The sequence below is a fragment of the Pan paniscus genome, chromosome 14, assembly GCF_029289425.2.
Source record: "Pan paniscus chromosome 14, NHGRI_mPanPan1-v2.0_pri, whole genome shotgun sequence".
Lineage (NCBI taxonomy): Eukaryota > Metazoa > Chordata > Mammalia > Primates > Hominidae > Pan > Pan paniscus.
The window spans coordinates 40,872,258-40,898,123 of NC_073263.2; the positions used below are offsets into that span (position 1 = coordinate 40,872,258).

Genomic DNA, 25,866 nt, shown 5'->3' on the forward strand with positions numbered 1-25,866 from the left:
TTAGAGACTGGGTCTTGCTCTATCACCCAGGCTGGAGTGTATTGGTGAGATTGTAACTCATTGTAGCATCAAACCCTTGGGCTCAAGTGATCCTACTACCTCAGCCTCCCAAGTAGCTGGGACTACAGGCATGTACCACCATGCCTGGCTAAGTTGTTTATTTTGTAGAGATGGATCTTGCTATGTTGCCCAGGCTGGTCTCAAACTCATGGCCCAAGTGATCCTCTCACTTAGGCATCCCAAAGTGCTGGGATTGTGGGCACGAGCCACTGTGCCTGGTCCTTTCTTTTTTTTTTCTTATGTGTGCTATGTGTTACATATGTTTGTCTTTTATTTTGCTGATTTAGTGAGGAAAAACAGGTTTTCTTGAAGGATAAAAATCTGTATTTATTCAAAAAGATAATTAGTAAAATTAGTTTAATTTGGTTTAATTTTTGTTCAACTAAAGGTAACAGTCTGTATACTTTTTAAAATGTCATACATGGCCGGGTGTGGTGGCTCACGCCTGTAATCCCAACCCTTGGGGAGGCCGAGGTGGGTGGATTACCTGAGGTCAGGAGTTCATGACCAGCCTGACCAACATGGTGAAACCCTAAATCTACTAAAAATACAAAAAAAATTAGCTGGGTGTGGTGGAATAATCCCAGCTACTTGAGAGGCTGAGGCAGGAGAATCGCTTGAACCCGGGAGGGGGCAGTTGCAGTGAGCTGAGATCGCACCATTGCATTCCAGCCTGAGTGACAGAGCGAGACTTCGTCTCAAAAAAAAAAAAAAAAAAAGTCAAACATGAAACCAAAATGTGCCAGGCCACCGTGGTGGCTCATGTCTTTTATTCCAGCACTTTGGGAGGCCAAGGCAGGAGGATTGCTTGAGCTCAGGAGCTCAGCCTGGGCAATGTAGTGAGGCAGTGTCTCTACAAAAAAATACAAAAATCAGCCAAGTACAGTGGCGCATTCTAGATACTTGGAAGGCTGAGGTGGGAGAACCACTTGAGCCTGGAAGGTTGAAGGCTGCAGTGAACTTAGAGTGCATCACTGCACTCCAGCCTGGGTAACACAGCGAGACCCTGTCTCCCCACTTCCCTGGCCAAAAAAGGAAATCAGTTTTGTTTTTTTTTTGAGACGGAGTCTCGCTCTGTCCCTCAGGCTGGAGTGCAGTGGCGTGATCTGGGCTCACTGCAAGCTCCGCCTCCCGGGTTCATGCCATTCTCCTGCTTCAGCCTCCCGAGTAGCTGGGACTACAGGCGCCCGCCACCACACCCGGCTAAGTTTTTTTGTATTTTTTAGTAGAGATGGGGTTTCACTGTGTTAGCCAGGATGGTCTCGATCTCCAGACCTCGTGATCCACCCGCCTTGGCCTCCCAAAGTGCTGGGATTACAGGCTTGAGCCACCATGCCCGGCCAGTTTTTTTTTTTAAATAAGAGTTTCACTCCCGTTGCCCAGGCTGGAGTGCAATGGCGCGATCTTGGTTCACTGCAACTTCCACCTCTTGGGCTCAAGCGATTCTCCTGCCTTAGCCTCCCGAGTAGCTGGGACTCCAGGCACGGGCCACTACACCCAGCTAACTTTTGTTGTATTTTTTTGTAGAGATGGGGTTTTACCATGTTGCCCAGGCTGGTCTTGGGCTCCTGGGCTTAAGTTATCTGCCTGCCTCAGCCCCTGAAAGTGCTGTGGGATTATTATAGGCATGAGCCACTGCACCCAGCCCCAAAATGTTTAAAGGCTCTAAGAAGAGGTGTACATTGATTTGGGACTTCCATATTCACTGTTAGAAAGTACTTGTTTTTTAGCCATTCGTTTGTGAGTGTCAGGCTCTTAAGTGAAGATGTTCAATGAGTCAACATCCAGGTTTGCCTAGGTTGGTACACTTTGATTCCATTGAAGTTGGACATCAGTGCTCGTGTGCTTTGAATATGAATATTTGTATTTTCATAAAGTTGGGGAAAATAATACGTAAAGCATTGGTGTGTGTTTTAATTAAATGATAAAGTTTGTAAAGTACTTGGTTTGAATATGTTCAAGAAATGGTAATTTTCCCTTACTCTCTAAATTAGTAAATGGTAAGTCCCACCCTTCTCACTCCTCATCTCTGTAGTTACTTTTATTTTATTGTCATTGTTCTTGGACAATTTACCTCTGTAACTAGCCCCTTCAGCACCAAAATTATCACTAGTAATTGTGCGTATATCAGAACCTAATTCAGCAATTTTGGTCCTTGCTGGTAAACTAGTGTACTTAATTTGGTAACTTTCATATTGCAGTGACATTTTAAACCTGTGATTTGTCTCTTCATTGCGAAAAAAATGTGTATCGGATGTGATGTTGTGGGACTTTGTCTTTAAGGTTAATAAAGAGTTCTTTTAACTCTTACATAAGAAAAGCTGGTCACCAAGGACATACTTTAGGAAATTATAACAGTTATAGTATTATCTTAGGTTAGATTTTATTAACAAAGATAAAAAGCTTCTTCCATCTTGATCTAATGTAGCTGTTAGAAGAAAGTAAACCAGGAGAAGGTGGCTGAACTTGGAAAATTTTTCACATTGTAAGAAAAATGTGGGCCATAAAATTTAAGGTGGCCATTTATGTTTTTGTTGCGATCTCAGATACTTAAGTGGATTGGCTTTCTTGATTTTAAAATAATGGAGGCAAAACACCATTTTAAAGAAGAATAGCTATTACATATTAATTTGTCATATTACACACTACCTAATTAAATATAAATGGTAAGTAAACTTGAGCGAAATAAGTCTTATACTTGAGTAAAACTTCTTAGATTAACTTTCATAGAAAATTTAGAAAATTGTTCACTTAATTACTGAATGAGAAGTAACCATAAGGCCGGGGGTGGTGGCTCATGCCTGTAATCCTAGCACTTTGGGAGGCCAAGGTGGGCAGATCGCTTGCACTCAGGAGTTTGAGACCAGCCCGGGCAACAGGGCAAAACCCCGTCTCTACAAAAAATACAAAAATTAGCCAGGTGTGGTGGTGCATGCCTGTAGTCCCAGCTACTCAGGAGGCTGAGGCAGGAGGATGGCTTGAGCCTGGGAGGTGGAGGTTGCAGGGAGCCGAGTTCACACCACTGCACTCCAGCTTGGGTGAGAGAGTGAGACCCCGTCTCAAAAAATAAAAATAAAGTAACTATAAATTTTGGCTTGGCACAGTGGCTCACGCCTGTAATCCCAGCACTTTGGGAGGCCGAGGTGGGCGGGTCACCTGAGGTCAGGAGTTGGAGACCAGCCTGGCCAACATGGTGAAACCCCCTCCCAACTAAAAATACAAAAATTAGCCGGGCATGGTGGTGCACACCTTTAATTCCAGCTACTCAGGAGGCTGAGGCAGGAGAATTGCTTGAACCTGGAAGGCAGAGGTTGCAGTGAGCTGAGATCACACCAGTGCACTCCAGCCTAGGCAACAGAGTGAGACTTGGTCTCAAAAAAACAAAAATTTATGTATATATAAAATATATTCAAGAAGTATGCCTAATGAACCACAACGGTCAGTCCCCTTTGTTGTTTTTTTAAATGTAGGAGATTTCCTATGAATTTTCCATTACCTTTTTTCCCCCATAATCAGATCTTGTTTTGAAGTTCTGAATCTGGATATGTTTTATTCAGAAGTATTTATGTTCTTTTATGAAGGATTATATGTAACTTCAGTGTATGTTTTGTGGTACCCTGTATTGTTAAAAGTGACTTCTTTAAAAATAGGTTTTACCCCTTCATCTCTACTAAAAATAGAAAAATTAGCCGGGTGTGGTGGCGGGTGCCCATAATCCCAGCTGCTCAGGAGGCTGAGGCAGAGAATTGCTTGAACCTGAGAGGCGGAGGTTGCAGTGAGCAGAGATCGCGCCACTGCATTCCAGCCTGGTGACAGAGCGAGACTCCATCTCAAAACAAAACAAAACAAAACAAAACAAAACAAAACATAGGTTTCACCCTAGAGATGCATAAACGTCCGCCCTTTTAAAAGCCACCTCTGGTTGCAGTTTTAGCAACTACCAGTAGATGGCGCAAGTTCCTGAAAAAAATTATTTGCCTTTATAAGTTTAACAACTTGAGTACTAAATTTCTAAGTTTGTAAAAAAGGTTTTTAAGTTACAGATATTCTAGGTGAGATTGGTGGAGAGGTTATGGTGGGTTAAAAATGTCTGTTAACTTTAATTTTGCTTCATAATAAAAGTCTTTTTGCAATTTTTTTTTTTTTTTATCAGTGGTCTCAAACTCTTAATTGTGTATCAGAATTTACAGACGGCTTGTTAAAAACAGACTGTACAGGCCAGGCATGGTGGCTCACACCTGTAATCCCAGCACTTTGGTAGGTGGAGGCGGGAGGATTGCTTGAGCCCAGGAGTTCCAGACAAGCCTAGGCAATGTAGTGAGACTTTGTCTCTTAAAAAAAAAAAAAAAATTATCAGGGCATGGTAATACATGCCTGTAGTCTTAGTTGCTTGGGAGGCTGAGGTGGGACAATTGCTTGAGCACAGGAGTTCAAGGCTACAGTGAGCGACTATCACACCACTGCACTCCAGCCTAGGTGACAGAGGGTGACCCTGTCTCTTACACACACACACACACACACACACACACACACACACCCCAAAACAGATTGTACAGAATATTTCTAACAAATTGCCACGTGATGGTGACACTAATGTTTGACAGTATTATTAATGATCTGAAGATAACACTTTCAGAACCATTGTTTTTAAATGAAACAATCTTTGTTTTTTTAAAAAAAAACACAAAGAATATACCCATTTTCCACTACCCTAATGTCTTTGGTCATATTTTCATTGAGTATGTGGTGTCTGTACATACATGTTTTAGTGAAGTCATAGTATGTGTAAATTTTTTTCACATTCTGCTTTTTCTCTTATTTACACATGTTCCTTACTGTTAATGTATAGTCCTACCTTATTTCCACATTGTCCATTGAACTTTACTAGAGATCCTGCCGTGTACTGCAGCATCATGTGAGAAAGCTATCATGTAGGCCTGAAAAGTGTTACAGTTTGGCCTTGTGTTTTGACTAGTGTCTAGGATGATCAGTGGTTTCATGGACACTGTCCTGTGTCTTTGTGGCATGAGGAGTAATCCGGATTCAAAATAAAGCTAATTAAATTATACCTTCTGATATTAAATGGTATGCGTGAAGAGGTTTCTTTTGTAGCCATATATGCAAAAATCTGTTGAGTTTGTGACACATGACCACTTCAGTGTGAGGGGAACCATAGTGAATTTTGGTTAGTTTGTAAAGAGGCGTAGGGAAATAAGAGAAATATAATTGTTTTTCTGAAAATAAAGATGTCAAAGCCCCAGTTTTCACAAAACAATGAAGAAATATTCCTTTTAAAATATAGAACGCTTCATGAATGTGTGTGTCATCCTTTCACAGGCGCCATGCCAATCTCTTATTGTTCCAATTTTGGTATATGTGCTGCTGAAGTGAGCGCCAGACCTTATTTTGTAGTAGGTAGATAAGTAAATTGGTTAAGAAACCCCGTAATTATAGTAAGTACGATAGAATTATTATATTGTAGGATTGCTAACAATAATAAGCAAAAGAGTCATTTTTAATTTCACTTATTTTCAAACCTTGAATCATTTCACTTTTTTGCAATGCATGACATTTTAGAAAATCTGAATATTTATATAATGGATAATGTGTCCCTTATAGGAGTGGTCCATTTTTTTTTTTTTTTTTTTGTCTTGTGAGTGGTCCGTATATATATAGCAATGTCCATTATTTTGTGTTTTTTTCCACCCCTTCTCCAAAGGGGGGAAATACTCATGTTAGGAATGGGGACAAAGCAGATACCCTAGTCTTTTAATTAATTTATAGTTCTGAAATAAGCTGTATATTTTCCAAATGTAATTTAAACCATAATAGGTAAAAATACCTTCAAGAAGATATTTTTAAATTTTAAAAATATGTTTCTTTAACAGGTTTCTATAATCCAGGAACTTGTTACTAATTATGAAGCCTCTCTTAAAACGTGTGACTTTTTTAGCCCATATGGTAAGTTTAAATTAGATTGAATTGGAATTTGATTACTCATTTCATTTTTAATCACAGTAATGCTCTTTTATGTATATTATGTGTGTGCTACCTAATGGCTACTTAATAAATGGCTTTCAAATTGGTGAATGAAATGAGAGCACTTTCAATCTTACTTAATTTAAATTTTCCATAATCCTGTGAGATGGGAGTTAACCTTGTGCGGTTTTTTGTTTGTTTGTTTGTTTTTTGAGACGGAGTCTCATCCTGTCACCCAGACTGGAGTACAATGGCACAGTCTTGGCTCACTGCAACCTCCGCCTCCTGGGTTCAACTGATTCTCCTGCCTCAGCCTCCTGAGTAGCTGGGGTTACAGGCGCCTGCCACCACTCCTGCCTAAGTGTTGTATTTTTAGTAGAGATGGGGTTTTACCATGTTGGCCAGGCTGGTCTCGAATGCCTGACCTCGTGATCCACCGGCCTCAGCCTCCCAAAGTGCTGGGATTACAGGCGTGAGCCACCACACCTGGGCTTAACCTTGTTTTAACATGAGGAAACATACTTGAGAGGTTGAATGGCTTGCCTAAGACTGTGTAGTTAGTTTGTATTGGAACCTATTTTTCCTGAATCCCTAAATTCTCTGCTTTTTCTACCCTCTTATTACTTTTAATCCTCTTTAGTTTGGTCCTTTGTTTCTATATTTGTAGGAGCATATATAAATCAAGGCAAGTTACTTTAGAAAACACTAGAATGTTTTCAGTCATGCACAAAGTAACTTCCGGGTTCCTTATGTGTCTCTTACATGTCATTACTCTGAGTATTTTTCTGATGTTTTTTAAGAGATGGGATCTCACTGTGTTTCCCAAGCTGAACTTCTGGGCTCAAGTGATCCTCCCACCTCAGCCTGCTGAGTGGCAAGGACTACAGGCGTGTGCCACCATGCCTAGCTGATTTTGTGTGTGTGTGTGTGTGTGTGTGTGCGCGCGCGTGCGCGGGGTTTGGGAGAGGTTTCTAGAGGTGGGATTTTGCCATGTTGTCCAGGCTGATCTTGAACTCCTGAGCTCTAGCGATCTGCCTGTCTCAGCCTTCCAAAGTGCTGGGATTACAGGTGTGAGCTGCCACACCCTCTATGAGTTTTTTTAAGGCACATTCCAGACTTACTGTTTCATCTGTAAATATCTTAGTGTGCATCTCTATTTAAAACACGTAAACAGAAGAAGTCATCACAGTGCCATGTCACACAAAACCTCATAACATAATATCTGATACCCAGTTTGCATTCAGATTTCCCCCATTATCCAAAAGAAGTCTTTGTGTTTGGTTTATTTGAGTATAGATCCAGTTAAGGTTCACACCAAATATTTGGTTGTTATATCTCCTTAAGTTGATGGTTATGTCTCGTTATTTTAATCTAGAACAATAACTCTCCCCTCCCTTTCAAAAAAACAGTCATTTGTTGAAAGGTCATTTGTCTTACATATCCCATATTCTAGATTTGGTTGATTGCCTTTCTCATGGTATCATTTGCTATTTCACTGTCATTCATACTTGTAAGTTATAGTTAGGTTTACCTGCTGGATTAGATTCAGGTTCTGTTTAAATACGGGTGGTGCTTTGTGCTTCCTGTTGTATCATGTCAGGAAGCTTGAGACATTCTGGTTATCTCTCTTTTTTGATGTTAAGATTGATAAAGATTCAGATGTTGTCAGCCTGTTATACTCATTAAAAAGGTCCATGACGGCGTGGGGGCACGGTGGCTCCACACCTGTGATCCCAACACTGTAGGGGATGCTGAGGCAGAAAGATCTCTTGAAGCCAGGATTTGGAGGCCAGCCTGGGCAACAAAGTGAGACCCTGTCTCTACAAAAAATTAAAATATTAGCCAGGTTCGGTGGTTCTCACCTGTAGTCCCAGCTACTTGTGAAGCTGAGGCATGAGGATCACTGGAGCCTAGGAGTTCCAGGCTACAGTTAGTTATGATCATGCCACTGCACTCCAGTGTTGGTGATAGAACAAGACAAAAATTCCTCATTGGCCTCTCAGCAATTGAAGATCATTGCCTAGATCCCTTGTTGATTCTAATAATTTCTTCTGCATTCGTTAGCTGGAATTTTTCTTATAAAGAACTTTCCTTCATCAAATACTTGGTTCCCTTGAAATATAGTTTATATAAGAGGAACAGAATAGAAGCTTAACTCATTGCCTTTATTTTATTATTTGTGTTTTAATGTGTGCTATAGTATGTTTGCATGTCATTTGGTCAGCTACGCTAGGAAACCTGTTTGTTTTGATGTAGTGTGGGTATATTCACTCTTTCCTCCTCATTTTTACACAAGTATGTCTTACCGTCTGAAATCCATTTTGAGAGCTTGATATTTCTTTTCTACTCCTCTGTAGTTAGAGGGTACAGGATGGGGAACAGGATAGAACTCAGGTAAGTGTATATATGTGACTGCTTTTTTAAGAGGACTGGGCTGTGTTTTTTCTACTTAGGTTTTTGTCAGATGGTAGGGTTGTTTCTACTTTGTCAGGTGTATCTTCTTCCTATAGGTCATAGTCTTCAACTTTGGGTATCCCTGATTTAGTATTGAGGCCTGGAAAATGGTAAGCCATGGCAGTTTGGCAGTTCTTGCCTCTGCCGAAATCTTGCAGTGGTAGTTAGGAAATCTCTTTGCCAAATTTTTTTCCTTGACTTTTCCTGATCTTGCTGCCCTTTTGCTTTCAGGCTGAGAGTTCACAGAATTAGTTTGACGTATGTCCTTTCCCCAGCATTGTTTCTTTGGAGTGAGATTGGGGTTAGAAGCCTGTCAAAGTACAATCTTATTTCTCTACATGGCTGCCACTTTTTGAACTTTATGAAGTCATACCTCTTTCTTTTGAAATTAGTAGTTTTTGCTGAGTCTTTCTTGCTTATTATTATTGCAATAGTCATTTCATCATTTCATTATGAATTAGGAGAGAGAAAATATGCGATTTGCTTTACATTCTTCCTATAATAATTTAATATTTGTTTGATTGCAGAGAATGGGGAGAAGGAACCCCCAACAACACTACTCTGGGTTCAGTATTTCCTGGCACAGCACTTTGATAAACTTGGACAGTATTCTTTGGCTTTGGATTATATTAATGCTGCAATTGCTAGTACTCCAACTCTAATAGAATTATTCTATATGAAAGCAAAAATTTACAAGGTAAAATCTGAATCCTGTTTTTTGAGTAGTTGAAGAATTCAGCTACTTTAAGAATCCTTGGAGTTTTTTCTTTGTGGAAACAAGTTCTAGGGCACCCTGATAATCTTTTTCTAATAATTCTGTGTAGTTTCATGTTATATTAATTGTATAATCAATGTGTAATTAGATGTGTAATCATTTGATTGAGCTGTTAGTAAATGTGAACTGTAATTTTGATTTCTAAATAAATTTGACAGAAATGGTGACAGATTTCTTTTTTGTCTGTGTAAATTATTTTCCATTTTATTGTACTCATGTTCTCTTGATTATAAATATTGGTTCCTTTAATTATCTTTTATAGCATATAGGTAATCTCAAAGAAGCTGCAAAGTGGATGGATGAAGCACAGTCTTTGGACACAGCTGATAGATTCATCAATTCCAAATGTGCAAAATACATGCTTCGAGCAAATATGATAAAAGAAGCAGAGGAAATGTGCTCCAAGTTCACAAGGGTAGGAAATAGCATGCATGAGCATGTAATTGTCTAAATTAAGACAGTTTGTGAAGTTTGTCTAAATTAAGACAGTTTGTGAAGAACTTCAGTGGAAGTTCATAAAAATTCATTTTTATTATTGTTTTTAAAATCCCATTTAACCCATATCCTAAGAATGGTTTCTTACTGTGGTTGTGTATCTGTGTATATGTTTCTGGCAGGGGATGGTTAAAAAACAATAGCAAGAGCAAAATATCTTGGTACATATATAAAGAGTATGCTATACTTTAGCACTTATGTGTAAAATTTGATTTATATCTCAAATTCTTTGTCCCCCTAGTAATTTGTGACTGCTTTTTAATTCTGTCTTACTTTTAACTTGCTCATAGAGTTCTTTCTTTGTAGAACTAATTGCTCTGAACTAGTCTCTGTGACATTCAGCAATTTAAGTTTCCTGAGATGGGCTACACATCCATCCCTTTTCCCTCCTTCACCATCCCTTTATATCCTTTTCCACATAGACTTTCTGTTATAATACATGTTTATGGTTAAAAATATAAGTAGACTAATGGAACGGTAGAAAGCTCAGAAACAGATTTCACACATATTTGGAAAATGGGATATACCCAGAGATACTGTAAAAATCAGAGATGAAGATATATTGCTGGGACAATTAGTTACTCTGTTGGGGAAAAAGCTTCCAATATCCCTCTCTGTCACTGTACATGAATCAGTTCCAGGTGGATTAAAGATCAGATATGGAAAGCAAACCTTTCACACTTACACAAGAAAATATAAAGGAGTTTAGGATAAACTAATTATAATATAATCTAATATAATAGAAAATTTCACTGTACACGAATCAGTTCCAAGTGGATTAAAGATCAAATATGGAAAGCAAACCTTACACTTATAGAAGAAAATATATAGGAGTTTATCTTTAGGATAAAGAAGCATTCTTTGTGCTTGAGGTAGGAAGCATTTCTTGATACCAAAAGCATAAAGTATAAAAGAAAAACTGAGGTGGGCATGGTGGCATGTGCCTATAGTCCCAGCTACCACATAGTAAATAGCACTAGGTTCAAAGTCTTCAATGCCCTTTCCATTGTATCACAGGTTTGAAATTAAGAAGAGAGTACAAGGAATAAACATAAAACCATTATGTTTTCAGAGAAAAGTACCACATGGAAGGCCAAGGTAGCGATAGGAAGTAAAATGCAATTAAATATGAAGTATACAGGTTGAGCATCCCAAATCTAAAATTCAAATTCTAAAATGCTCCAAAACTTGAAACTTTTTGAGCACTGGTATGATGGTCAAAGGAAATGCTCATTGGAGCATTTTGGATTTTGGATTTTTGGGTTTGGGATCGCTCAACCAGTAAGTATAATGCAAATATTCCAAAATCGAGAAGGTTTGCAACATTTCTGGTTCCAGACATTTCTGATAAGCGATACTAAATCTATGCAAAACTTAAATAAGTTCAGTGATTTTTAAGAAACAAAAAGCCCAGTGACACTGGGATGCGTCTTTAAAGGCACAGGAGAATGAGAAAGAAGGTGAGAGGAGTTGGTTATTTAAGGAGAGTAGTCACCAAAATCTGTGGCTCGTCTTGCTCATCATAACTGCCTCCGATCATCCACTTTTGACAAGTTGCCATGCTGTATGGCAAGCTTGTTCACTTTATCCACACTAGTTTGTTGGCCAGGCAAATCCATAATATGTGGTGAACAACATAATGAGGCAGGGGAAGAAAACTGCAAATGACCCTGAATAATCAGGATATATCTGCTTACTAATAAGTGAGTGAAGGGCGCATATTTCCTTCTCGCAGATTTTTCAGTTTAGAACTTTTGTACAAAGTTGCTGATGCATGTTGGATAGTTCTAGTTGATAAACTTTTTGAAGTGAAAAGTAATACAGATTTCCTCTTATAAAAATATGTGACCATTAACAAAATGGAAAATATAACACAACCATAATGAAGACAGAAAATACATCAATAATTCTGTTCACCCAGAGATAACTAGTTTTTAGACTTTTAATGTGTTCTGAAAATTGAACTGATACACAAAATGTGAGGAAAAACTGTAGACTGAAATCATTTATATAAGTGTATCTTTGCCACCCTTTCCTGGGGTCATATAAAATATATTTTAAATGTCTCTTCTAAACTGTGACAAAACTTGAGTATCCTTGCACTTAAAATTCGTTAATTTATGTCTCACACTCCCCTCAGAATTTTTATTGAGCCTGAATTAACAAATTCAGTTATTTGGTTTTGTCAGCCGACTGCAAAGGAGAAATATTAAAGTAGAAGAGTTGTCATGAAACAGGTGATGCTGATAGAAGCAGACACATGGGCACAAAGAAAGTGACAATGGAGGAGGGACACTGGGAAACCAAAAAACAGGCCTGCAGCTGTTACTAACAGATTTGACAAATGCTGAATATACGTAACAGTGACCCCGAGTCAGCAAGGAAGGCTGAAATAGCTTTTTGCTTGAAAGGCAGAAGATAGGCAGTGCTTCATATGACTGCTTTCTTAAATAGTTGAAATAAAAACTTTGGTGTTTAAAAACTAAGATTTAGTAATTTGGAGTCTTTTTTATGAAGAGTGTTGAATACCCCAGCAGAGCTGGGTAAATAAGACGTTATGTGTATGTGGGTTTTCCATCTGATAACTGAGATGGCTCCTAAGTGACAGTTAGGTAGCAGACAGTGTGGATGTACTAGACAAAGGGATGATTCACGTTCCGGGTGGGATAGAGTGGGATGGTGCAAGATTTTATCACAATATTCAGAATGGCATGCAGTTGAAAACGTATGAATTGTTTATTTCTGCAATTTTCCCTTTAATATTTTTAGACCATGGTCGACTGTGGGTAACTGAAACCATGGAAGGTGAAACCTTGGATAAGGAGAGACTATTGTAATATAAAACCATGTTTGGAAACATACTGATATATTTGCTAATTGCTGCTATTGTCATAATAGTACTGTAGCCCTAGTTGTAAAGAGGAAATGATTTTTAGGATCTCTTTCATTGTTTGCTCTCTATAGTTTTGAATGCTTCCATTTCAGGAAGGAACATCTGCCATGGAAAATCTAAATGAAATGCAGTGTATGTGGTTTCAGACAGAATGCATTTCAGCTTATCAGCGTCTGGGGAGATACGGGGATGCCTTGAAAAAATGTCATGAAGTAGAAAGGGTAAGTTGTTAGAATTTCGACTTCAGTTTTCTCTGTAAGGTGATAAAAAGCAGGTAGATTTCTACACAGGATCATCTGCCTCTTCTAACTTCTCTGGGAGCTTCATTGTGAAAAAAATTCTTGATCTTTAACCTTTACATTCAGAAGTTGTAAACAATGGATTGCTTTACTGATCCTCAAGTGATTATGCTTTTGACATGTCTATATATTTTTGTCTGAAGGAAAAAGATTGTTAGTAAACGATTATTGCTATTAACATAAATTCAAAATTTATGTTCCCTAATTAGGCCATTATTTTGATATTCATCACCACCCTAAGAGGACACACAGCTGATGGCAACCTCTTTCCCCTTTAAAACATCAGGATCTGGTCCGCAGTCAGCCTCTCTCCAGTTTGTCTTCCCAGGATATTTGCTCTCACATTCAGTATTCTGTATAACAATCTATGGCCAGTTTGCAGGCTTATTTTATTGCTTGCTTTTAGGATTATGTGTGTGATGTGCCTTAGTGAGGGGACTTTTCTTTTCCTTTGTGTGAATTTTTGTTTTCCTGTTCTTTGTCATCTCTGAAGCACTCTCCTTCCACATGGACCACAGGAGGAAAAGAGCCGCAAATGCACCCCTGAGGCAGTCCTCAGCAGCCCTCAGTTGTGGGGGCAATCGGCACCACTGTTCCCATCCTGACGCAGTATAGAACCACAGGCATCGTAGTCAGGTGAGCCTGATGTCTGCACCGTGGCAGTCACTTTGGCCTTTTTCCCATGTGAAACTTCTGAGATTACCCACAAGGAAGGCTAAATTTTAGGGGGTGGCTTTTGATGGGGACTGGAACTAGGATTATACCCAAGCATTTTTAGAAATAACCTAATTTTTGCTCTGTTTTTGTTTTTTGTTTGTTTTTCATGCCCTTTTAAGCCTGGGCTTGATGGCTGTATCTCTGGGGAAAATCCTCCTCATCTTCTCCTTGAAAAATATAAAGCCCTTGGGATGATAGGTGAAATACCCAAGCATTCTAGTTTAAATCAGGCTCTTGTTTCCTTCATAAAACCACAGATCACTAGCTTGTTACACTCCCTAGAGGACCATTATTTTAAGAGCATTCTGCTTGTTATTAAGGAAAGATACATTTTTATTAACTAGGACATTCTCAGTGAGAGGTAAATTGTTTCCCTTATGAAGAGGCTGCTAGGCACTTACGAATTAGTAATTTCAGCAAGACCATAACTAGAAACTTACCAAATTTTCTGTTTAAATGAAATTTGAATATCCTAAGGATCATTATAGTTGTGAACTTCTTGAACTTAAATTCCATTTCTTCTAACATTGATGACTATATTGCTTTATTTTTTTAAGTAATTTTTGAGAATTTTTAGAATATGATAAGTGGATCTTCCATTACTAAGTTTCATTTAGATTATGCTTTCCCTTAAATTTTTAGTGATTTTGGCTGAGTTGCATGGAAAAAAATTCTGTAATGTCAGAAAATCTACTGACATAGTTCAAGAAATTAATTGGTAAAAAGCATTTTTGAAGAAAGAAACTACAGGAAAATCATTGGTTGTCACAGATTAAAATGGCAGAAATCATCACCTTCTGGTCATGTTACATAATTATTATCGCTAGAAACTTTAGGGTTTACTGTTAACGTTTGAGATTAGAAAGAAGTAGAAACATAAACAAGAAAAGAACCTACTCTTATGCCAATTGTAAGCTAGTCTTCAATGAATATATCTATACTAAAAGCAAATAAGACAACTCTTTTATAGTTATTATGTATATTCTGCATGTGTGGTTATATGTAGAAATGTGTTTCGTATAAATAGGGTGACTAGGTTGATGGAATGATTGCTTCTTAATTTTTAATATCTAAATTTTCTAATCTAAAATTCTTAATGATTGGAAGGATTTAGGAGTAATTACAAGCTTCAGATTTATTATAATAGGTATCTACATGAGTTACCTTATGCCTGTGTCTTAAATATTTTAATAAGGACACGGACACCTCTCAGAAATAAAACTTTGCAGTTTACCTTCTAAATAGAAGGTTAGTGAATTGCGAAATAAGTTCAAATAAGGGTTAGGTCTTTATTCTGCTTTGAAGAAGTCATTCAAGAGTTCTTTTGTTGAAGGCAGTTTCAGTCAGGATACATACTGCTTTGAGCTCTTAGTAATTGGATTTGAAAAGTTAGAATTCTAGAATAAGCTAGTGTAGTATCTTTTCTGTTTTCATCCCCCCCATAAGATTTTAGGGTTTATATTTTAAGGTTTTGTAGTCCAACCCAATCTGATGTTTGAAACTTGACTTTTATTAAAACAGAACAACCTTCTTCAAAATATTAGATTTAAACTTGTGTTCAGAATAACATTTTAATCTATTTTATCTTTCAAGAATTGAGTTTTCTTTCTTTCCATTTTTTTCTTTTACTATTAGACTGCTGGTGATTGGATTATCATTATTTTAGAATACTGACTTAGATATGAAACAGGGCAACGATATATATATTTCTAACTCTTTGATAAGACCTAGGACTTCTGATAGATATAAACTATAGGAAGATCATAACTTTATCTTCTATTATGTCTTAATCTTTATCAAATTGATAACATGCTTTATAACAACAGATTCTCTATTAAGTAAATTGAGTTGCTAATTTTCCTAGTTGACCTAGTTATTATTTTTTAAATCCAGAGGTTTTTGTTGCCTTTCTCTGTATAAGCTCTTACTAGTCACATCCGGGAACTCTGAGAGGTAGTGGGAAGGAGAATCTGGTCTAGAAGAGAGGGCCTAATAAGGAGTTCCTTAAAAAAATAAAAACACTACACTCTAAAGCTGTGAACGGCTTTTCTTAATTCTTGCTTAGGGGGAGAGAGTTAAGGGCATGAGCTGTATGTTAAGATTTGAATACGTAGCTTTCTGCAGTGAGCTAAGTGATTTTTGTCATGCTCTTCATGTTTGGCCAAAAGGTACAGGGAAACTAACTTTATCTGTTGGTGTTGTGTAGCATATTTTTGTGTTTTACAAATTTAGAGACTAAAAAATCAACCCAAGGGGGAGCTTCTTGGTGATGGAGTAGTTCTGTGTTTCTTAGGGTAGTGGTTACATGAATCTACAAATGATAAATCACATAGAACTATATACACATTGTACCAATGTCAGTTTCTTGGTTTTGATACTGTATTGTAGTTATGTAGGCTGTAACCTTTGGGGGAAACTGAGGGAAGGGTATACAGGACCTTTGCTACTTCCTTTGTATCTATAACCCAAAACAAAAAGTTAAAAAAAAAATTCAACCCGAGATTATTTAGTTGTTTCTATATAGTATTCTGCAATACACTGTTTTTTCCAAAAGCAAATATTACAATCAGCTGTAGCTGCAGTATCCCACTTGTTTTTAATTTAGCCATATTCTGTCTATCACCATTAGTTTATTATGGAGTGATTAACAAGCCAGGTTTGCTTGAGGCTGAGTGGGTTCGCAAGACACAGTGCTTTCAGTGGAAAAACTGAGAGAGCCTCTGGCAAACTAGGATAAGTTGGTCACCCAATTTATGGAAGACATTAACTGGAGAGAGGCAGCCTATGGGCTGTTACTGATAAAGAGGTGGCTTAAATATTTGTGGTTACATGTGGCCCCCTCCAAGACTTGACTTAAAATCTCTGTCTATTAATGCTGCTAGGAATATCTCTTGAAGTTTGTCATCTGCCTTTTTTCAGATGTTTCTCAACCTAAAAGAATGTCCTGTAATCTCTTAGATGTTTTCATCTGATTATGTGTTCCAGGACTTTTAGCGCCGCCATTTTTCCTTAGTTAACTGTATTGAATTTTTAAAATATTCTTGTGCTAGTTATAACTTGATTTACATTAAGAGAAACCACTAACAACTTTATGAAATATGTAATCCTTTGATTTAAAAAAAAAGTTCATGTTAATATTTACGATTTGATTTTATTGGTGGGAAAGATGCAGTTTTCAATTATAACATCATTAAAGCATGGCTTTTTAGTCATAAACTAATGTGAAATGTTCACTTTTCCTGTTTCTTACCCTCCATACTATGTACTTTTATTCTTATAATTTTTGTCTTAAAGTCTCAGGTACATAATATAATTCTGTATATAGTGTGTTTCTAATTACCAAGCAATTATCAGATGATTATGGACAATTACTAATACGTCCTCTGCGGAGTGACTTAACTATCCCCAGGACAGAGGGAACATGAACTAGTAGGAAAGCTTGATCTATATTGGTGTATTGAATCACTCATTTTTCTATATGATTTTAGAAAAACTAACGTATGAAAAAAGAAGTTGGAGATGGAAATGCATGCAGGGGAAACAGTATAAGTATAAGATTGTTTTGTTGGGGGAGGGGCAGAAGGTTAGCGTTCACCTTTCATGGAAGGGATTAGTTCTTAACCTCTTTTGGCCATGGATCCATTGAAAATTGGATGAAAGCTTTGAGCTCTCTCCTTAGGAAGAAGTTTTTATGCTTGTTTATACATAGACTCCAGTTTCAGAACTTCTGCTAAAATGGAATGTAGGTAGAGTAAGAGAAAACCATAAAGTTCTGTATTTATATAACAGTTTACTGTTGAAAATGAACTTTAAAATACATTATTTGATCCTTTAACAACCTTAAGAAATTGGCTGTATGGATTTCTTTATTCTTAACTTAGATTAAATAATTGTTTAGGAAATTAAAAGGCTTATTCAGTGTCGCATCCCTAATAAGAAGCTTATCTCTTGAGTGGGCAAATACTGTGCTTATTGAATGTCTGCTATGTATTAGGCCCTGTGGCAGGCAGTGGGTAAGGATTGCCCTTGAAAAGGGTAGAGTTGAGTAGAGCAGTCAGATTTGTAAATATTTAGTGTGAACCTACACATATTTAGTCTTCATTCAGAGCTCTGTTTAACTGTGCCATGCTGGTTTTTAGGGAATATGGAGGAAGAGTATTTCATTAAAACTAATATATTAATATATACTAACTTTCAGGTTTAAAATATAACTTGATCTTTTGACTTACATAGAAGTTGAGTATCATCACAAAACATGATTTGTAGGGAATGGGCATGGTTTGTAGGAAGAGAAAGTTCAAGTTGAATGCCAAAAAAAATTCATATCCTTTATAGTGTAAAACATTGGAGAGGGCAGCTAAGTGAAAATTGTGACTGTTTAAATTGTTTTTTGGGCTTTTTACAATTTTTTTTTTCAAAAGGTAGACATTATTGACATAAATGTAAAGGTTAATTTTGTGATTTTTGTTTTTAAGCATTTTTTTGAGATAACTGATGACCAATTCGACTTCCATACATACTGCATGAGAAAGATGACCCTTCGTGCCTATGTTGACCTTTTGAGATTAGAAGATATACTCAGAAGACATGCCTTTTATTTCAAGGCTGCTAGATCAGCGATTGAAATATACTTGAAATTGTATGATAATCCCTTAACCAATGAAAGCAAACAACAAGAAATAAACTCAGGTAACTGAATAGGAACTTAAAAGATATTAAAAGGACACTAAATTTCAGAATGCCATTAGCGTAAACAATACCTAGAAAAATATTAATATATTGTCTGTTGGAGTTGAAGACAAACATTAGATAACTCATATGCCAAAAAACAAAAATGTTGCAGAGAGAGTTAAAAAAAGTGGGATGATATTCTGTAGCTGATGGTTCTAAATTACTTTAATGGAACAACTTTGAATTTTTTTTTTATTTTTATCTTCAGAAAGACCAATTAAAGAACTGGGTATGGTGGTTCACGCCTATAATCACAGCATTTTGGGAGGCCAAGGCAGGCAGATCATTTGAGGCCAGGAGTTCAAGACCAGTCTGGGCAACATAGCATGACCCCTGTCGCTACAAAAATTTTAAAAAGACGAGTTTAGGAAACATAGAAATGTCTGTGGACTAGTTTTTTTCTTTCTTTTTTAAAAAATTGTAACTGAAAATAGCTTTGAGCTCCTTAGGGAAAAATATATAATCTTAAAATTTCTAGTTCCTACTTTATTAAAAATAAGAATATCGGTGAGAATATCTGTACAGTTTTTTATTCACTAGAATGTTAATATCTAGGAATATTTGAGAAATAGTTAGCATGAAATGAGCCTAGGTAACTATCTCAGATATTCCTAGGTAGCTGTTCATTTCTAATAAGTATATAGTGTTTAGAGATCACAGGTGTTTATATGTATTATCTCACTTATTCTTGAAAGACTTGATACTGAGAAGGACAAAGTGATTTGCCTGGAGTCATATATTGTGTAGGAGGCAGAACTGGGCTACAATTGGTCAATTTTAGTTAATACAACATTTACTGGCTGTCCTTTGTGTGCCCAATTTTGTTCTAGTCACTGGGGATACACTTTCTAAAAGCTTTTATATGGGTTGCCTCTGCATCCCTCCTTGCCCAGCCAAAAAACAGAAAAAAAAAGTATACAGCTGGCCCTCCATTTTTGTGGGTTCCACATGGGTGGAACAAATCATAAATATGTTTTTTAAAATTGCATCTGTACTGAACATGTCCAGACTTTTTTTCTTGTCATTATTAGTATTTCCTGAACAATGCAGTGTAACAACTATTTACATAGCATTTACATTATTTTAGGCATACCTATAGACCATAATATAATTTATGAAAAAGTGAAGTCATTATATGCAACTTAAAGCAAAAGGAAGGTGAAAGATTTAAAGCTGATCTAATTAAAAGTATACAGGAGGATGTACATAGGTTGTATGGAAATACTGTGTCATTTTATATCACAGGCTTGAGTATCAGTGGACTTTGTGGGGGTGGGGGTCATGAACCAGTCCCCCACTGATACCAAGTGACAACCATACTAACAGTATGTATTACAGAAGAATATGAAGAAAATGCAAACATTGACTCAGAATTTTGTTCATTTGGATATTTATAGAAAACTTGTCAGCCAAAGAATTGAAGAAAATGCTTAGCAAGCAGAGAAGAGCTCAGAAAAAGGCTAAACTAGAAGAAGAAAGAAAGCATGCAGAAAGAGAACGTCAACAGAAAAATCAAAAGAAAAAAAGAGATGAAGAAGAAGAAGAAGCCAGTGGCCTTAAGGAAGAACTTATACCTGAAAAATTAGAAAGGGTGAGATGGGTTTTACTATCTTTGTTATTTGGTAAAATTTATGCTATTTGGTTCCGTTCTGACAGTTAACATGATTTATTTAAATCTGTAAGAAGCCATTTGAAATATTTCAAGGTTTTTATAATAGCCGTCAATTATCTTTGAGTGACAGTATACGAATTTTGGCTAATGCAAGTTATACATAGAATTGCAATTGTGGTAGGCAGAGTAATGGCCCTGCAAAGGTGTCTGTGTTCTGGTCCCCGCAGCCTGTGAATATGTAACCTTACATGGCAAGGGAGAATTAAGGTGGGAGATGGAATTTATGGTTGTAATGAATTGACCTCAAGATAGATTAGCCTGGATTGTCCATGTGGTCCTAATATCATCAAAAGGGGCCTTAAAAGTTGAGGATGCCAGCAGCAGAGGTCAGAACGATGCAATGTGAGGAGGACTCAACCTGCTGTTGCTGGCTTTGAAGATGGAAGGAGGGTGCCACAAGCTAAGGAATGTGGGCAGTCTAGAGAGGCTGAAAAAGGCATTGAACGGATTCCCCCTTCGAATCTCCAAAGGAAATGCAGTCCTGCTGACACCTTGATTGTAAGCCCAGTGAGACTGTGTTGGGCTTTTAACCTATAAGAACTATAACATAATAAGTGTGTTGTTTTAAGTCAATAAATATTTGGTAATTTGTTACAGCAGCAATACAATTGTCCATTACATATGGAATCATTTTACCTTATATGTCTTACTAGAAATGCTGTAGCTACAAAGAGATAGCACCTCCAGGATTTTCTCAAGTGTTAATAGTTGTTTTGGGATCAGATTTAAGGAAATATTTAGTTTTCTGGTTTATTCACTGTAAGTCTAGTACAGTTGGCCTTTGAACAACATAGGTTTGAATTTTGAGGGTCCAGCAAAGGATGGTTTGATAATTTTAGAAAGATATTTGGGTTAAAAAATGTCCAGATAACAGAAGAATTAACTTCTCACCAAGAGCCGGCAGAGAAGTTCCAGATGCCATTGAGAAAATCATTGAGGAGAAGAGGTATCTGCCTGAACAGGTTTTTAATGTAGAAAAAAAGTGCTCTATCACAGGAAAAAATAAAAGCCACAAAGGATATCTATTAGTAAGGAAAATAAGCGAACACCAGGATTTAAGGCAGGAAGGGATAGGCTAACTGTACCATTTTGTGCAAATGCAGTTGGGATTATGACCATGGCTGCCTTTATCTATAAAGCTACTAACCCCTGAGCCTTGAAGGGACAAGATAACAGCTGCCAGTCTTCCGGTTTTACAACAAGAAGGCTTGGACAGTGAGAAACCTTTTTCTGGATTGGTTCCATCAATGCTTTGTCTCTGAAGTGAGGAAGTACCTTGCCAGTAAGGGACTGCCTTTTAAAGTTCTTTTGATACTGGACAGAAACCCCTGGCCATCCGGAACCTCATGAGTTCAACTCCAAAAGTGTAGAAGTGGCCTACCTGACCCCAAACATGTCTTTAATTCAACCTGTAGATTAGATCAGGGGTCATAAGGACCTTTAAGGCTCATTACGCCTGGTACTCTATGGAAAGGATTTTCAACGCTATGGAAGAGAACCCCAGTAGAACATTATGAAAGTCTGGAAGGATTACATCATCAAGGATGCCATCATTGTTAACAGAAAAAGCCTTGAAAGCCATCAAGCCTGAAACAATAAATCCCTGCTGGTGTCCAGATGTTGTGTACAACTTCACAGGATTTATGACAGAGCCAATCAAGGAAATCATAAAAGAGATTGTGGATATGGCAAACAAACAAAAAGTGGAGATGGCGGTAAAGGGCTTCAAGATTAGGGAACCTGGAGAAATTCAAGAGCTAATAGATGCCACACCAGAGGAATTAATAGAAGGCAACTTGATGGAGATGAGTGCTTCCAAACCATTGCCAGATGATGAGGAAGAAGACATAGAAGCGGTAGTGCCAGAAAACAGATGGACATTAGACATTCTGGCAGAAGGGTTCTGATTATTCAAGACTGTTTTTTGACTTTTCTGACATGGACCCTTCTATGATACAGGCATTGAAACCAAACAGTGGAAAGATTGGTACTGGACAGAAACATTTTTAAATAAATGAAAAAGCAAAAAAATTGTACTTACATAAAGTTAGATGGAATGTGCCTGCCTCTTCTGCCTCCCTTTCCACCTCCTTCACCCCTGCCATCCTTGAGGTAGCAAAACCAGCCCTTCACTCTTCAGCCTACCCAACATGAAGATAAGGATGATGATCCACTTCCACTTAATGAGTAGCAAATATATTTTCCTTATGACTTTCTTAATATTTTATTTTCTATAGCTTACTTTATTGTAAGAATACAGTATACAATACATGTAACATACACAATATGTGTTAATCAGCTGTTCATGTTATTGGTAAGGCTTCCAGTCAACAGTAGGCTATTAGTAGTGAAGTTGGGAGAGTCAGAAGTTACACATAGATTTTCAACTGCACTGGGGGTGGGTCAGCTCCCCCTAATGCTCATGTTGTTCATGGGTCAACTGTATTATAAGCATTTTAAATTTTATTACCATCTCCTTACTATTTGATGCCATTTTATTTGTCTCCTTACTTTAAATGTTTATAGTAGATAGGGGATTGTCATTACATGATGTACCATCTCTTTAAGTCTGTGGAATAACTTTATGTATTTTTTTGTTTTTAATAAAATGATCTTGATTTTGTAACCAGAAAAAAAGCTATTTCTGTTTTGAAAAGTATTGATTGTGTACTTTGAATTTATTTACAGATGATTTTTAAATGTTTTCTTGTTATTTGGTTTTATAAAGAAAGCTGTCTAAATTACTTTAGACATATGTTAATATAAAATTTTAGGGGAAATTTGACTTGTTCTGATGTTTTTTAAATAATTTTCCTTTCTGTTTCAAAATAGGTAGAAAATCCATTAGAGGAAGCCGTTAAGTTCCTTATACCTCTTAAGAACCTTGTTGCTGATAACATTGACACTCATCTGTTAGCATTTGAAATATATTTTAGAAAAGGTAATAGTTTGAGTTCAGTTTTTAATCTTTAATTATATTTGTGACCATATTCAGTGTAATCTTTGTCAGATCTATTTTTGTTTCTTAGATTTTCATTTTAGCCTTCTACAAAGGCTCTTTTCCTTGGCTACTCGAAACTTAGGTGGGTAATAAATTAGAATAGTACTATCAAATCCAGTGTAAGAATAGTTTGAACAACCATACAAATTGTCTACCTGAAGCAATTTTTATGATTTTTCAAGCTTTTCTTTAGAAAGCCATAGTTGACTTTGATAGCCAGAGTCAACTTTAATTTTGCTTACGAGTGTTATAAAAAAGGTAGCGTTTTGTTGTTGAACTTAAGTGAGACTAAAATAAAGTGAGGAAAATACTGTGTAAGTATTAATGCTATTACTTTTGTATTTTTTCTGACACAGGAAAGTTTCTGTTAATGCTGCAGTCTGTCAAACGAGCTTTTGCCATTAACAGTAATAACCCATGGTTACATGAATGTTTAATTAGATTTTCTAAATCTGGTAAGTATAAAAAAGGACCATATTTACATTTGTGAATTATTTCTAAGGGGAGGAGGTTGTTAAATCTCTGTTGATCTGATAAATATTTAATAACCCTCTCTTTGTGAAATAAAAAGCCCTGATTTGTATTTTCATGATACAAATCCTCTGATCATGGCCCAAGCTGTCAGTGGGATGCCACTGAGAGAAGCAAATATAAGTTGTCTTACATTAAGTTGGTGGACATTAAAGAGATTTGCAATAACGTAAAGCAAAATAATAATAATTTACATAGTTAAATGAACATGTGTCTATAAAATAAACCTGTTAGCCAAGAGATGGTAGAAATTAGTGCATTTTTAGGCTAGGATGTATTTATATTCCAAAGGAAGAATAATAATTGTACTATGTAAAATCAAGTTTAATAATAAAGGTTTTTTGTTGTTGTTGTTTTTTTTTGGGAGACAGTCTTGCTCTGTTGTCTAGGCTGGAGTGCAATGGCACGATCTTGGCTCACTGCAACCTCCACCTCCCGGGTTCAAGTGATTCTCCTGACTCAGCCTCTTGAGTAGCTGGGACTACAGTTGTGTACCACCACGCCCGGCTAATTTTTGTATTTTTAGTAGAGACGGGGTTTCACCATGTTGGCCAGGCTGGTCTCAAACTCCTGACCTCAAGTGATCTGCCTGCCTCAGCCTCCCAAAGTGCTGGGATTACAGGCGTGAGCCACCGCGCCCAGCCATAAAGGGTTTTCAATAGGTTTTTTTTTTTCAAAGGACAGATCAAAAACAAAAAATCCAAATGTTTTTGTTTTTATAGTGTCTAATCATAGTAATCTTCCAGACATTGTGAGCAAAGTTCTATCTCAAGAAATGCAGAAAATATTTGTCAAAAAGGATTTGGAAAGTTTTAATGAGGATTTTCTGAAACGTAACGCTACCTCTCTTCAGCATCTACTTTCAGGTTTGTTTGTAGCCCCCAGGGTTAAAATACTTATGGAAAAAGCGAGCAAAGAGAAAGCTTTGACACCCCCAAAATGTAAAGCAAATGAACAGTACTGTGTGTAAGTATGGGGAGAGAAATGTGGACAAATTTAAGTTATGTTCAATAATAGGGGAAACAGGGATGGATTCATAGGATGTAATACCAGATTTAAAGTGATGTTTATTCCAAGGGTTTGTGATAACGGGCAAATACTTTTATAATAAATGTGCGGGATTGAACATACAATATAATCTCAACTATGCATGGGAAAAAGGCTGAAAGGAAGTGTCTACGAAAGCTTTAATGTTGATTTGGGGTGTGTGGTTATAAATTATTTTTCTTTTTTTTTTTCTTTGAAATGGAGCCTCACTCTGTCGCCCAGGCTGGAGTATGTTTTTTCTTCTAATTTATAGGAGAAATATAAACTGTGTTTCACTTTTTTAAATTTTACTTTCTTTTTGAATATGCAAACATTTTCCTGTTTTCCCCGCCCCTACCCTCCTCCTCTGTGACAATAATTTATTCCTTAGATGTTTTATTTTAGAATATCTTTTTTCATAGTTTTGGCTGAAATACTGATTGATGCCACAGGGCAGTCCATATTTACATTCTGAATTTTATTTCTAAGGGGAGGAAGTTGTTGAGTCACTGTTCATCTGATAAAGTTTAACATCATTTTGTGAAGGAAAAAGCTCTGATTTGTAGTGTATTTTCATGATATAAATACTCTGATCATGGCCTATCAATGGGATGCTACTGAATAGGAGGTAGGGAAGAAATGTCACACTTGGCTCTCTTGAGCTGGTAGGAGCCAGCTCCAGCTTACCACTGATTAAACACTTAAAACCATATTTTAAGTCACTGGCCAGTTGATATCACATAAAATGTAAAGTATAGGTGTTTATTCATTTTGAAATGCCTTGGTATTTCAGGTGCTAAAATGATGTATTTTCTGGACAAGTCAAGGCAGGAGAAAGCAATTGCTATAGCCACTAGACTAGATGAAACTATAAAAGATAAAGATGTAAAGGTAAGTTTTTTTTCTTTGGCTGATTTATGCTTACACAGTGATCTAACAAAACGTGTCTTTACAGCATAATTCTTAAGTAGGCCTTCAGAATTATGCCTGGATGTTAATCCCAGCTCTATCAATTATGAGATGCGTAACTTTAGGCAGGTTATGTCTCTTAGCTTCTTTTTCCTCATTTTTAAGATGAGGGTGAAAATACTACTGCTGTCACAGAATCCATGTGAGAGTTAACTGAAATAATAAAACGTGAAGTCCTTAGTGCCTGGCACGTTGTTAAGTACTCAGTAAATGTGGGCTATTTTTGTTAGTAAAGGACACTTTGATTTTTAGTGATCACAGTTT

At 36.9% G+C, this 25,866-nt stretch overlaps 1 protein-coding gene and 1 non-coding gene across 7 annotated transcripts in view; one reads left to right on the top strand and one right to left on the bottom strand.

The window, feature by feature from the left end:
• The window catches only part of NAA16 (N-alpha-acetyltransferase 16, NatA auxiliary subunit), a 64,918-nt gene that overhangs the window by 37,205 nt on the left and 1,847 nt on the right, over positions 1 to 25,866 (top strand). The window contains exons 10-19 of one of the 6 annotated variants that reach the window (XM_003806898.5): positions 5,949 to 6,021; positions 9,021 to 9,190; positions 9,531 to 9,683; positions 12,749 to 12,877; positions 18,148 to 18,361; positions 19,801 to 19,994; positions 22,908 to 23,016; positions 23,433 to 23,531; positions 24,330 to 24,473; positions 25,427 to 25,524. In XM_003806898.5, the coding sequence (XP_003806946.1) occupies positions 5,949 to 6,021; positions 9,021 to 9,190; positions 9,531 to 9,683; positions 12,749 to 12,877; positions 18,148 to 18,361; positions 19,801 to 19,994; positions 22,908 to 23,016; positions 23,433 to 23,531; positions 24,330 to 24,473; positions 25,427 to 25,524 (1,383 nt within the window). Of the gene's footprint in view, positions 1 to 5,948; positions 6,022 to 9,020; positions 9,191 to 9,530; positions 9,684 to 12,748; positions 12,878 to 13,448; positions 13,592 to 18,147; positions 18,362 to 19,800; positions 19,995 to 22,907; positions 23,017 to 23,432; positions 23,532 to 24,329; positions 24,574 to 25,426; positions 25,525 to 25,866 lie in introns of those variants that run through there. The other 5 variants (XM_063595926.1, XM_034936628.3, XR_008954753.2 and 2 more) reach the window with 5 other exon arrangements.
• LOC112436970 (U6 spliceosomal RNA) lies at positions 5,353 to 5,455 on the bottom strand. Its single transcript, XR_003025633.1, has one exon. It is a non-coding gene; the product is annotated as a U6 spliceosomal RNA (small nuclear RNA).